At 36.2% G+C, this 15,202-nt stretch overlaps 1 protein-coding gene across 1 annotated transcript in view; it reads left to right on the top strand.

Moving 5' to 3' along the window:
- USH2A (usherin) overlaps window positions 1–15,202 on the top strand; it is a 737,336-nt gene that overhangs the window by 82,389 nt on the left and 639,745 nt on the right. The window contains exon 4 of the mRNA XM_060127145.1: window positions 12,507–12,570. Within this exon, the coding sequence (XP_059983128.1) occupies window positions 12,507–12,570 (64 nt within the window). The remainder of the gene's footprint in view (window positions 1–12,506; window positions 12,571–15,202) is intronic.

The following is a 15,202-nucleotide window of genomic DNA, read 5'->3' as shown; positions in this document are numbered from 1 at the left end:
TTATATTACCCATGAATAGAGGCAAATTTATTTCTTCCTTTCCGATTGTTGTGACTTTTAAAAAATTAGCCTTATAGCAAAACTGTTCTTATCTTGATTTCTATATTAGATTATTTACTCAGAGTTTTCCTATTTAACTAATTTTGCTGTGCCACCAATCATAATGTGGCTGTACTGCTTCTTACCAGTGATTACATATTTTCTAAATAGACAACTATGAGGGCTTTCTGGTATGAGTCATATCTATTTACTTGATCAATTTATATAATTTAGACCTGTCTTTACCATATGAATATTTTTCAAAGAAGAATCTCTTTATGAAATGTTTATTCCACTGAATATCTGTTGCCAAAAAGTTGGCAACTAGCAAAAAAATGAGTAAAATTCACTCTTAAGACTATGTCCTTGAAATATTTTATGATGTTCTCCCCCAAAGTCAAATCATAATTCTCCTGTTTGGAGTGGATGATTCACATTAACTCTAGGTCTTTAGCGAACTTTTTTAACTTTAAAAATTCCCTTCAAATATGAATTCTGTGGTAGAAGATGTGATTGTTTTATGTTCAGATTCCAAAATTTAAAACTAAAATGGTTTTTAAAGGTCATAAAGCCTAGGCCTTTTATTTTATAGGTGATAAAATAGATTTCATAATCCCTCTGCAGCAAAGCTTCCCTTTAACTATTACTAAAATATAGGAAGAGAATTCAAATTTATCAGTATTGAGATGTACACCTCCACTTCTATACCCTCTTCTGACTACTATTGTCTTTCTCTTGGATGACTGTAATAGCCTTACTGGTCTCACTGCTTCTACTCTTGTCATCCTATATTCTACTTTATATATATATATATATATATATATAACTTTTTCAGGGCTACTGATTTTTTTTTTTGGCTGCATTGGGTCTTCATTGCTGCACGAGGGCTTTTCTCTATTTGCTGCGAGTGGGGGCTACACTTCGTTGCGGTGCGTGGGCTTCTCATTGCAGTGGCTTCTCGTTACAGAGCACAGGCTCTAGGTACATGGGCTTCAGTAGTTGTGGCACACGGGCTCAGTAGTTGTGGCTCATGGGCTCTAGAGAGCAGACTCAGTAGTTGTGGCACACAGGCTTATTTGCTCTGTGGCACGTGGGATCTTCCTAGACCAGGGCTCAAACCCGTGTTCCCTGCATTGGCAGGCAGATTCTTAACCACTGTGCCACCAGAGAAGCCCCCTATATTCTACTTTTAACACTTCGGAATAAGCTAGAGTTCATGTCACTCTCTACTCTGAGCTCTCCAGTGACTTCCTCTTTCATATACAATAAAAACTGAAGTCCTTACAATAGGCTACAGGGCTTTTCACAGTTTGAACCCAATTCCCCCCCGCCACACACACACCACCCTACACCTGGCAGCCAGTTACTTGTCTGACCTAATCTTCCAACAGCCTCACTTCCCTTATTCTGCTCCAGGATGCTGGCTTCTTGCAGTTCTTCTCATATGCCAAGCATACTGCCTTAGGTCTGTGCACTCAATGACTGCTGTCTGGAATATTTTGCCCCAATTTATATATATAATTGTTCCCTTTCCACTGTCATACCGTGTTCTCAATGAGACCTCTCTTTAACATACTATCCAAATTAAAGTCCAGTCATGCTCTCCAAGCTGCTCTTATTTTTTCCCATTTTCATAGCATTTATCTTGTTTTAATATACTACATAAATTACTTGTTATATTAATCGAGTTGCCTGAATGCAAGCTCCATAAAAGCAAGTTTCTTTTGTTTGTTTGTTAGTTTGTTTGAGTTTCTTTTGTGCCTGTTTTGTTAACTGATGTATTCCTGAAACCCATGAAAGTTCCTGGCATGTAAACGGTTCCCAGTAAACATTTGTTGAGTCAATGAATGCATAAAAGAATTAATCCAACCTGATAATTTAAAGCCATGATTCTGTTTTGATTTGCATTTCTCTAATAATTAGTGATGTTGAGCATCTTTTCATGTGTTTGTTGGCCATGTGTATGTCTTCTTTAGAGAAATGTCTATTTAGATCTTCTGCCCATTTTTTGATTGGGTTGTTTGTTTTTTTGATATTGAGCTGCATGAACTGTTTGTATATTTTGGAGATTAATTCTTTGTCAGTTGCTTCATTTGTAAATATTTTCTCCCATTCTGAGGGTTCTCTTTTCATCTGTTTATGGTTACCTTTCCTGTACAAAAGCTTTTAAGTTTAATTAGGTCCCATTTGTTTATTTTTGTTTTTATTCTCATTACTCTAGGAGGTAGGTCAAAAAAGATTTTGAGGTGATTTATGTCAAAGAGTGTTGTGCCTATGTTTTCCTCTAAGAGTTTTGTGGTGTCTGGACTTATATTTAGGTCTTTAATCTATTTTGGGTTTATTTTTGTGTATGGCATTAGGGAGGGTTCTAATTTCATTCTTTTACACGTAGCTGTCCAGTTTTCCCAGCACCACTTACTGAAGAGGCTGTCTTTTCTCCATTGTATATTCTTGCCTCCTTTGTCATAGATTGGAAAATCAAAACTACTATGCGGTATAAACTCACACCAGTCAGAATGGCCATCATCAAAAAATCTTCAAACAATAAATGCTGGAGAGGGTGTGGAGAAAAGGGAACCTTCATGCACTGTTGATGGGAATGTAAATTGACACAACCACTTTGGAGAACAGTATGGAGGTTCCTTAGAAAACTAAAAGTAGAATTACCAAATGACCCAGAAATCCGATTACTGGGCATATACCCAGAGAACACCACAATTCAAAAAGACACATGCACCCCAGTGTTCATTGCAACACTATTTACAATAGCTAGGACATGGAAGCAACCTAAATGTCCATCAACAGAAGAATGGATAAAGAAGATGTGGTATGCTGTGAGACTAGATATCAATTACAGGAAAAAATCCGTAAAAAATACAAATAATGGAGGCTAAACAATACATTACTTAATAACCAAGAGATCACTGAAGAAATCAAAGAGGAAGTCAAAAAATGCCTAGAAACAAATGACAATGAAAACATGATGACCCAAAATCTACGGAATGCAGCAAAAGCTGTTCTAAAAGGGAAGTTTATAGCAATACAAGCCTACCTCAGGAAACAAAAACCATCTCAAATACACCACCTAACTTTACACCTAAAGCAATTAGTGAAAGAAGAACAAAATAAAACCCAAAGTTTGCAGAAGGAAGGAAATCATAAAGATCAGATCAGAAATAAATGAAAAAGAAATGAAGGAAATGATAGCAAAGATCAATAAAACTAAAAGCTGGTTCTTTGAGAAGATAAAATTCATAAACCATTAGCCAGACTCATCAAGAAAAAAAGGGAGAAGACTCAAATCAATAGAATTAGAAATGAAAAAGGAGAAGTAACATATGACACTGCAGAAATACAAAGGATCGTGAGAGATTACTACAAGCAACTGTATGCCAATAAAATTGACAAACTAGGAGAAATGGACAAATTCTTAGAAAAGCACAACCTTCTGAGACTGAACCAGGAAGAAATAGACAATATAAAGAAACCAATCACAAGCACTGAAATTGAGACTGTGATTAAAAATCATCCAACAAACAAAAGGCCAGGACCTGGTGGCTTCACAGGTGAATTCTATCAAACATTTAGAGAAGAGCTAAGACCTATCCTTGTCAAACTCTTCCAAAAAATTGCAGAGGGAGGAACACTCCCAAACTCATTCTATGAGACCATGATCACCCTGATACCAAGACCAGGCAAAGATGTCACAAAGAAAGAAAACTACAGACCAATATAACTGCTGAACATAGATGCAAAAATCCTTAACAAAATACTAGCAAACAGAATCCAACAACACATTAAAACGATCATACACCATGATCAAGTGGTGTTTATCCCAGGATTGCAAGGATTCTTCAATATATGCAAATCAATCAATGTGATACACCATATTAACAAATTGAAGGAGAAAACCCATATGATCATCTCAATAGATGCAGAAAAAGCTTTTGACAAAATTCAACAACCATTTATGATAAAAACTCTCCAGAAAGTAGACATAGAGGGAACTTACCTCAACATAAAAAAGGTCATATATGACAAACCCACAGCCAACATCATTCTCAATGGTGAACAACTGAAAGCATTTCCACTAAGATCAGGAACAAGGCAAGCCTGCCCACTCTCACCACTATTATTCAACATAAATTTGGAAGTTTTAGCCATAGCAATCAGAGAAGAAAAAGAAATAAAAGGAATCCAAATTGGAAAAGAAGAAGTAAAGCTGTGACTGTTTGCAGATGACATGATACTATACATAGAGAATTCTAAAGACTCTACCAGAAAACTACTAGAGCTAATCAATGAATTTGGTAAAGTAGCAGGATGCAAAATTAATGCACAGGAATCTTTTGCATTCCTATACACTAATGATGAAAGAAAGAGAAATTAAGGAAACACTCCCATTTACCATTGCAACAAAAAGACTCAAATACCTAGGAATAAACCTCCCTAAGGAGACAAAAGACCTGTGTGCAGAAAACTATAAAACACCAATGAAAGAAATTAAAGATGATACAGACAGATGGAGAGATATACCATGTTCTTGGATTGGAAGAATCAACATTGGGAAAATGACTAAACTACCCAAAGCAATCTAAAGATTCAGTGCAATCCCTATCAAACTACCAATGGCATTTTCCACAGAACTAGAACAAAAAATTTCACAGTTTGTATGGAAACACAAAAGACTCTGAATAGCCAAAGCAATCTGGAGAAAGAAAAACAGAGTTGGAAGAATCAGGCTCCCTGACTTCAGACTATACTACAAAGCTAGAGTAATCAAGACAGTATGGTACTGGCACAAAAACAGAAATATAGATCAATGGAACAGGATAGAAAGCCCAGAGATAAACCCACGCACATATGGTCACCTTATTTTTGATAAAGGAGGCAAGAATATACAATGGAAAAAAGACCTCTTCAATAAGTGGTGTTGGGAAAACTGGACAGCCACATGTAAAAGAATGAAATTAGAACACTCCCTAACACCATACACAAAAATAAACTCAAAATGGATTAAAAACCTAAATGTAAGGCCACTATCAAACTCTTAGAGGAAAGCATAGGCAGAACACTCTATGACATAAATCACAGCAAGATCCTTTTTGACCCACCTCCTAGAGAATCGGAGATAAAAACAAAAATAAATAAATGAAACCTAATGAAACTTAAAAGCTTTTGCACAGCAAAGGAAAACATAAACAAGAAGAAAAGACAACCCTCAGAATGGAAGAAAATATGTGCAAATGAAGCAACTGACAAAGGATTAATCTCTAAAATTTACAAGTGGCTCATGCAGCTCAATATCAAAAAAACAAACAACCCAGTCCAAAAATGGGCAGAAGACCTAAATAGACATTTCTCCAAACAAGATACAGATAGCCAACAAACACATGAAAGAATGCTCAACATTGCTAACCATTAGAGAAATGCAAATCAAAACTACAACGAGGTATCACCTCACACCAGTCAGAATGGCCATCATCAAAAAATCTACAAACAATAAATGTTGGAGAGGGTGTGGAGAAAAGGACACTCTCTTGCACTGGTGGTGGGAATGTAAATTGATATAGCCACTGTGGAGAACAGTATGGAGGTTCCTTAAAAAACTACCATACGACCCAGTAATTCCACTACTGGGCATATACCCTGAGAACACCATAATTCAAGAAGAGTCATATACCACAATGTTCATTGTGGCACTATCTACAATAGTCAGGACATGGAAGCAACCTAAGTGTCCATCAACCAATGAATGGATAAAGAAGATGTGGCACATTGGCACATATATACAGTGGAATATTATTCAGCCATAAAAAGCAATGAAATTGAGTTATTTGTAGTGAGGTGGATGGACCTAGAGTCGGTCATACAGAGTGAAGTAAGTCAGAAAGAGAAAAACAAATACCATATGCTAACACATATATATGGAATCTAAAAAAAAAAAACAAAAAATGGTTCTGAAGAATCTAGGGGCAGCACAGGAATAAAGACGCAGATGTAGAGAATGGACTTGAGGACATGGGGAGGCGGAAGGGTAAGCTGGGACGAAGTGAGAGAGTGGCATGGACATATATACACTACCAAATATAAAACACATATATGTGGAATCTAGAAAAATTGTATAGATGATCATATTTGCAAAGCAGAAATAAGAGACACAGACGTAGAGAACAAATGTATGGATACCAAGGGTGTAAGGAGGGAGTGGGAGGAATTGGGAGATTGGGATTGACATATATACACTATTGATACTAAGTATAAATTAGATAACTCATGAGAACCTACTGTATAGCACAGGGAACTCTACTCAGTGCTCTGTGGTTACCTAATGGGAAGGAAATCCAAAAAGGAGGGGATATATGTATACGTATAGCTGATTCACTTCATTGTAAAGCAGAAACTAACACAACATTGGAAAGCAATGATACGCCAATAAAATTAATTTAAAAAAACAACAATGTGATTCAGGCTTTGACAAAATCACAGTGTTCAACAGTTTTGCCTTCAGTTATATTAGGGCTTTCAAAACCAGAAGTCATTATCCCTTATTCATTGTGATCTGTATTTTCTGGGTACTTTGAATTAAAATATTCCCTAGAGGTTGTATATATAACATTTTAGACTTTTTTTTATACTGCGAACATAAATTAGGTAATGTGGAATACATGTTGCCACTATTTTTTTGTCTTTGATAACTCATTATGTTAACAACCATAGGAAATGATGACTAAACTGGTTTCCTGGGCCTCCATAACAAAATACCACAAATTGGGTGGCTTATAACAATAGAAATTTATTGTCTTACAGTTCTAGAGGCTGTAAGTCCAAAATCAAGGTGTTAACAGGGCCATGTTCTCTCTGAAACCTCGAGGGGTGCATCCTTCTTTGTCTTTAATTAACTTCTGGTGGTGGCTGCCAATCCTTGGTATTCCATGTTCTTTAGCTCTGTCACTCTAATCCCTGCCTTTGTTGTCACATGGCCTTCTCCCTGTGTGAATGTGTTTTTATTAGTATTTTCCTATTCTTATAAGGACATTAGTCAGATTAGGGCCCACCCTAATGACATCACCTTGATGATATCTGCAAAGACCCTGTTTCCAAAGAAGGTCATGTTCATAGGTACTGGGGGATAAGACTTCAGCATGTAATTTGGGAAGGGCACCATTCAACCCATAACCATATTTTTTTTTATCTGGGGGGTGTTTCTTGATGGCATAGCATGCTTCGAGTATGATGGGAAACTTCCTGTTGCTTCATTAGTCAGTGCTGCCAAAAGCAGCACCAGTGTTTATCTCTATTGTGTCCCCAGGCAGCACTGAAGTGAATACTATGATTGTTTCAAATAGCCTGCTCACTTCTACTGGACTCTTCTTTTACTTAATCCGAGGCCCACTACCTTGACTCCTTTCTTTTTTCTGGTCTATTACCTCTCACCCTGTTTCACTTTCCTGTTCTCTTCCAAGTACTTGGTCCTTGTGGAGTACTACAGGTAGTCTGTAGACCTGCACCATATGGCATATGAAGGATGCTGGAGGAGAAGGGTTGGGTGTGAGTGGGGTAGGTGAAGGTGAAGAAATAAATAGGGGACAGATCCAACTTCCTTCATTCCAGGCAGACATTACCTCTTCCTCAGAAAGAAAATTCATACCATGAGGAGTGATTTTCCTGTTTGTCTTCCCTACTCTTCAAACAAAACCACAATGACTTAAATGTATTCACACCTGTTCTTCCTGTCTTTCCTCTGTGTCCAAGAAAGGTGTATCCTTCATTATATCATTTCCTACCTTGCTTAGCTTCAGCTCTTTGATCCAGGGCAATTTACCAAGTTTCTTGGATGGCCAGTTTGTCAAATGAACTGTGCATAATGTTTTCTTTCTCTTTTCACTAATTATAAATTTTAAAGCAATTTGTGTTGGAAATCTAAAGATTTCTATGACATTTTAATAGAGTGGGGTTTTTTTGTTTGTTTATTGTTGTTATTTCTTCATAACACTGCTTTAAGTAATAGTTAGTTTGCACTTGCCTCAATTGCCTATTTCTAGACAAAGGGTAGAGGAACTTTCCTAACAGGAATGTCAGGGCATTAGGCTGCATCGAGCATTGTTTTCTTTGGGCTTTGGGTTGTGGGGTGTGCGGAAAACTGAGGCAGAGAAGTGGAGTGGGGGCCTACAGATATACTTTTTCTTAGAATGTATCAATTGGAAACCTTTAGATTCATGAAGAAATATTCATATATGAAATATTGTTATTTTCTTAACTACAGCCTTTAATATAATTATAAGAAGAAAGATAAAATACACATTCACACAAACTCACACATAGACACTTACTCTTTTTATGCCCCTGAGTCCCATCTTTCTTTGCTCACATCTCCTGCTGCTTCTGAGATCAGCATCTCAGACTATTTGGTGTGCTAATTCTACTCTACATCTTTTATTCATCTGCCATAACCTCACTCTGCCCCAGGTTCCTCCGAAGCACCACCAAAAAACTGCAGCAAAGATAGATCAGACATTCCTTAAAACTATTATTGAGATAAAATTAAAAAATAGAATTGTTAAAAAAAAACACATTTAAGGAAATAGTCATTTGGTGATTGGCCATTGCTCCAAGTTTAATTTAAAAAACACAGTTCCTGGATTAGCATTATACTTTAGAACATATCATTGTTGTGTCCCCATGATTTAAACTCTAGCTAGAATTTTACCATTTTCATTGTTTTTCTCATTATTAAAAATAAAAAATACCTTAGCTTTCTTACATTTTTCTGTTCCTACTCTCCCTGGGCTTATCTGTTAGTACATCCTAAATAAATATTTGGTGAATTAATAAAATAATGTGTGGTTTAAAGTTGATATATACCCACATCTTGAAAAGTCACCTAATTCAAAGCAGATTGGGCTCTGAACCTGACTTGTCTTAGAAAAATTCTCATGAGGTGATGGAATTTTGAGACCGAGCTAGGATGCCACTGATACATGTGAATAACTCAGAACTCATGAATAGGAGATTTTCAATTTATCCTCACTTACTGGAGATTTTCTAGATGAGGCATTAATCTTAGTTTGGAGAAGACCCAAGCTGATGCCCTGGAGCTTGGGGGTAGAACAGGTGGAATGGAAAAGTGGGGAGTCTTGTTCTTGGTAATGTGAATGCTCTGAAAATCAGGATGCGAAACAGATGACAATCACATTTAGGGCTGATGAGATGATAGATTTATAGGTTTATAAACTACTGAGAAATTTGATTTGGGGAAGATATTCTGGATAGAGATCATAAGTTGGGTCAGTAAATAGGCTGGCCAAAATATTAACTGACAAGTCCTATAATGTATATAGAGATAACTATGATTATTATTCACTTGTAATTAGCAAAATATATATTGGTCTGTAAGAATTTGAAAGGACTGTGATATAAACATAAAAGTTTTCTAAACTATAGACCAATTACTAGTAAGGAGATTGAAACAGTAAAAAAAAAAAAAAAGTCAACAAAAAAGCCTAGAACCAGATGACTTCACTGGTGAATTCTACAAAGCATTCAAAGAAGATTTAATACCTAGTCTTCTCAAACTCTTCTTTGATGAACATGGAGGCAAAAATCCTGGACAAAATATTAGCAAACTGAATCCAATAAGACATTAAAAGGATCATACACCATGATCAAGTGGGATTTATTCCAAGGATGTAAGGATGGTTCAGTATCCACATATCAATTGAGGTGATAAATCACATCAGCAAAATGAAGGATAAAAGTCATATGATCATCTCAATAGATGTAGAAAAGCATTTGACAAAATTCAACATTAATTTATGCCAAAAACTCCCAGCAAAGTGGGTATACAGGGAGTATATCTCAGCATAATAAAGGCCATGTATGACAAACCCACAACTAACAATGGTGAAAAATATGAAGGCTTTTCCTGTAAGATCAGGAATAAGACAAGGATGCCCTCTCACCACTTCTATTCAACATTGTATTGGAATTCCTATCCACAGCAATTAGCAAGAAATAAGAAACAAAAGGAATCCAAATCAGAAAGAAAGAAGGAAAACTGTTCCTATTTGCAAGTGGCATGATATAGAAAACCCTAAAGACTCCCCCCCAAAACCTGTTAGAACTAATAAGTAAGGTAAGTTGCAAGATATAAAATCAATATACAAAAATCTGTTGCATTTCTATGCACAAATAATGAACCATGAGAAAGAGAAATTAAGAAAACAATCATGTTTACAGTTGCATTGAAAAAAGGAATAGGGACTTCCTTGGTGGTGCAGTGGATAAGAATCCACCTGCCAATGCAGGGGACATGGGTTCAATCCCTGGTCCAGGAAGATCCCACATGGTGTGGAGCAACTGGGCCCGTGTGCCACAACTACTGAGCCCGTGTACCACAACTACTGAAGCCCGCACACCTGGAGCCCGTGCTCTGCAACAAGAGAAGCCACTGCAATGAAAAGCCTATGCACCACAATGAAGAGTAACCCCTGCTCACCACAATTAGAGAAAGCCCGTGCACAGAGATGAAGACCCAATGCAGCCATAAATAAATAAACAATTTTTTTAACAGGAATAAATTTAGCCAAGGAGGTGAAAGACCTGTACACTGAAAACTATAGGACACTGCTGAATGAAATTGAAGACACAAATAAATGGAAAGATATTTCTTATTCATAGACTGGAAGAACTGGTAATCCTAAAATGTCCATATTATCCAAAACAACCTATAAGTTCAATGCAATTCCTTTCAAAACTCCAAGGGCATATTTCATAGAACTAGGCCAAACAATTCTAAAAGTTGTAGGAAACCACAGAGATCCTGAATTGCCAAAATAATATTGAGAAAGAAGAACAAAGCTGGAAGTACCATTCTCCCTGATTTCAAACTCTACTACAAAGCTGTATTAATCAAAACTGTATGGTGTTGGCACAAAAACAAATACATAGATCAATGGGACAGAATTGAGAGCACAAGAATAAACCCACATGTATGTGGACAATTAATCTCCAACAAAGGAGAAAGAACATACAAGAGAAAGGATAGTCTCTTTCCAGTTGGGAGAATTGGACATGTAAAATGATGAAACTAGATGACTATCTTATGCCATACACAAAATTAACTCAAAATGGATTAAAGACACCATAATATTCCTAGAAAAAGCATAAACAGTAACCTCGCTGACATCCGATTTAGCAATGTTTTTGTGGATCTGACTCCAAAGTCAAGGGAAACAAAAGCAAAAATAAACAAATGGGGCTACATCAAATTAAAAAGCTTATGCACAGTGAAGGAAACCATCATCAAAACGAAAAGGCAGCCTACTGAATGGGAGAAGATATTTGCCAATGATATATCTGATAAGGGGTTAATATCCAAAATATATAAAGAACTCATACAACAACAAAAGAATGAACAACCCAATTAAAAAGTAGGTAGTGGGTATGAATAGACATTTTCCCAAAGACATACAGATGGCCAACAGGCACACATGAAATGATGTTCAACATCACTAATTATTAGGGAAATGCAAAACAAAACTGTAATGAGATATCACCTCATACATGTTAGAATGGCTATTATCAAAAGGATAAGAAATAACAGCTGTGGAGAGGAGGTGGAGAAAAGGGAACCTTTTTCTGGGTTGGTGAGATTGTAAATTGGTGCAACCACTATGGAAATCAGTATGGAGATTCCTCAAAAAATTAAGACTAGAACTACCATATGACCCAGCTATTCCACTTCTAAGTATTATTTGAAGATAATGAAAACACTAATTTGAAAAGATGTGTGTGCCCGTATGTTCTCTGTAACATTGTTTACAATAACCAAGATATGGAAACGACCTGTGTACCTGTTTCCATTAATTGATGAATGGATAAAGAAGATGTGTGGTGTGTGTGTGATTCTTTTTATTAGTCTACATATTCTTTTTATTAGTCTACATATTCAAGAGATGCCTATATATATATATGTATGTATATACATATATATATATATAAAATAGAATACTACTCAGCCATAAAAAAGAATGAAATCCATCCTTGTGGCAACAAGGATGAGCCTTGAAGGTATTATGCTAAGTGAAATAAGTCAGAAGGAGAAAGACAAATACTGTATAATTTCACTCATATGTGGAATCTAAAAAAACAAATGCACGAAACAAATGCACAAATAAAAACAAACAAACCCATCAATACAGAGAACAGTTTAGTGGTTACCAGAGGGGAAGGTGGTTAGGAGTGGGTGAAACTGATGAAGTGTGTCAACTCATATGGTGATGGATGGTAATCAGACTTGTGGTTGTGACCACTTTGTACTGTATGCAGATGGTGAATTATAATGCTGTATACCTGAAACTAATTAAAAAGTTTCATAGCTTTAAAAGAATTTCACTTGAACATTTGTCAACCGTTGCTTGGTAAACTGAGACTTCTCATATTATATACATATATGTATTTTTCAGGTTTAGAGCAGTTTGTTGGAAGAATGCAAGATTTTCGATTATACCAAGTGGCACTTACAAACAGGTAAGCAGATCGTAAAACTTTATACCTGAAGTGTAAGGGTAAATGATAAATTCATTTAAGTAAGAGTATCATGAAGATTACAGCATTTTCCATCTTTACAGTATTTGGGAAACATCATCTAATTGATGTTTACAGTGTTTGCTGTGGCTTAGTCTATGGTTGTTATTCACTAGTGCTACTCTATTGGGTAACTCCTCATAATATAAAATTGATCAAATTCTGTACAAAGGATTTCTTCTAAGAAAACTAGACTTTTGAACAAGTTGTATTATAGAATTTGGGATACATTTGTTTAAATGTTCTGTATGAAGTTGTTTCTGATACTTAAGAAACTGCTATACTTCACTCTGTATGATAATCTCTAGGTCCATCCACATCTCTACAAATGACCTTTTTATAGCTGAGTAATATTCCATTGTATATATGTACCACATCTGTATCTATTCATCTGCTGATGGGCATTTAGGTTGCTTCCATGACCTGGCTATTGTAAATAGTGCTGCAGTGAACATTGGGGTGCATGTGTCTTTTTGAATTATGGTTTTCTCTGGGTATATGCCCAGTAGTGGGATGGCTGGGTCATATGGTAATTCTATTTTTAGTTTTTTAAGGAACCTCCATACTGTTCTCCATAGTGGCTGTATCAATTTACATTCCTACCAGCAGTGCTAGAGTGTTCCCTTTTCTCCACACCCTCTCCAGCATTTGTTGTTTGTAGATTTTCTGATAATGCCCATTCTAACTGGTGTGAGGTGATACCTCATTGTAGTTTTGATTTGCATTTCTCTAATAATTAGTGATGTTGAGCAGCTTTTCATGTGCTTCCTGGCCATCTGTATGTCTTCTTTGGAGAAATGTCTATTTAGGTCTTCTGCCTATTTTTGGATTGGGTTGTTTGTTTCTTTTAATATTGAGCTGCATGGGCTGTTTATATATTTTGGAGATTAATCCTTTGTCCATTGATTCATTTGCAAATATTTTCTTCCATTCTGCAGGTTTTCTTTTCATCTTGTTTATAGTTTCCTTTGCTGTGCAAAAGCTTTTAAGTTTCATACAGAGTGAAGTAGGTCAGAAAGAGAAAAACAAATATCATATATTAATGCATATATTTGGAATCTAGAAAAATGGTACAGATGAACCAGTTTGCAAGGCAGAAATAGAGACACAGATGTAGAGGACAAACATATGGACACCAAGGGGGGAAAGTGGGGTGGAAGGGTGGTGGTGGTGGGATGAACTGGGATATTGAGATTGACATATATACGCTAATATGTATAAAATAGATAACTAATAAGAACCTGCTGTATAAAAATAAAATAAAATTCAAATTAAAAAAAGAAACTTCTATATCTGCCTTTTAAAATTGTTTTGCTGAATTTGTAAGTGCTAGAGAATGTAGAACAATGGAAATGATTAATTATTTTGATATATGGAAAGATCTCAAGAGACGGGGCTGTTAGACTTGGAGACAAGAAGAGTGAGTAATTTGAAGTATTGTTATATATTTCTATTTCCAGTGAACAAATAACTATGTAGACTTGGACTATATTTAATGAAGTATTTCCTCATCTTGAGAATAGGTGGGAAATCTTTCTTAGGCATTTTTCAAGACATGTAGGCTTCCATTCTGTTCAGAAAGTTAAAGTGAAATTCTGCCTGAGACATCCTCTGAAGTTTGTTTCCCAAGTTATGATTTGATGATATAATAGTAAATTGTTGTATGGATGAGTTGCTCTTATTCACTTCAAAAAGAAGAATGTTTATTCCTATTTCTTTAAGGGAAATGTAGATTAGTATGGTGAATTTCCACATGACAGGACTAGCTCTTGTAAAGTTGAAAAGCATTGCTCTTGTGGTGCTGCAGTGGTCAGTGGTATGTCCATTAGCAATATACACATTTTTTTTGTTCGTCTATATGATCTAGAGATGCCTAAATATAGGATGCTGTACCACTGAAACACAGTCTTGGGGAGATTACTGCCACTAGCCTCACCATCTTCTAAATCACCTTTGTCTAAAATGCTGATGAGCAGCATTGCAAATAAAGATTTCCCTGAGATAAAGCTCTTACTGGATGGTCACTTTTGGCCCCATGCAACATGTGATATCAATTGAAAACTATGAATGAGATTTAAAGAAGAAGGCATGCCTTTATGCAATTTAGTGAATGAAGAAGCTTCCTACCTCCTAAATTGCCTTTGGTGGGGTTGGAGAGAAGTCTAGTCTCTCTACTTAGACCTGGGTTACTGGTGTTGGCCTATCTGAAATGTCTGGAAAGGTGCTATGTGGAAGAATGCCTATGAATAGAATGATTGATTCTGCTCTAGATCAGTATATTGCCCTTAATGGAAAAATTAAATATATCTGCCTGAAACTGGCGTTCTTCTTTGACTCTTGGCAGTGGCGATATGATCTGAAGCCATTGAAGCATCTTAGGGGGCCAGAATCCGTACTGATGAGTCACAGGAAACCGTTGACAAATGGTCTTGGCCTCAGTCCCTTTGCCTAAAACAGCAGCAGATAAAATGATACTTATTTTCTTACTTCTTTCCCATGGATAAATGAGAGACCCTATCTGTAACTTTCATTATTTTCAGTACATTATTGTTCGCTCTCAGTGGTAAGTCAGCTT

The sequence above is a fragment of the Lagenorhynchus albirostris genome, chromosome 2 (genome assembly GCF_949774975.1).
Source record: "Lagenorhynchus albirostris chromosome 2, mLagAlb1.1, whole genome shotgun sequence".
NCBI classification, from domain to species: domain Eukaryota; kingdom Metazoa; phylum Chordata; class Mammalia; order Artiodactyla; family Delphinidae; genus Lagenorhynchus; species Lagenorhynchus albirostris.
This window is presented reverse-complemented; position numbering and strand designations above follow the sequence as displayed.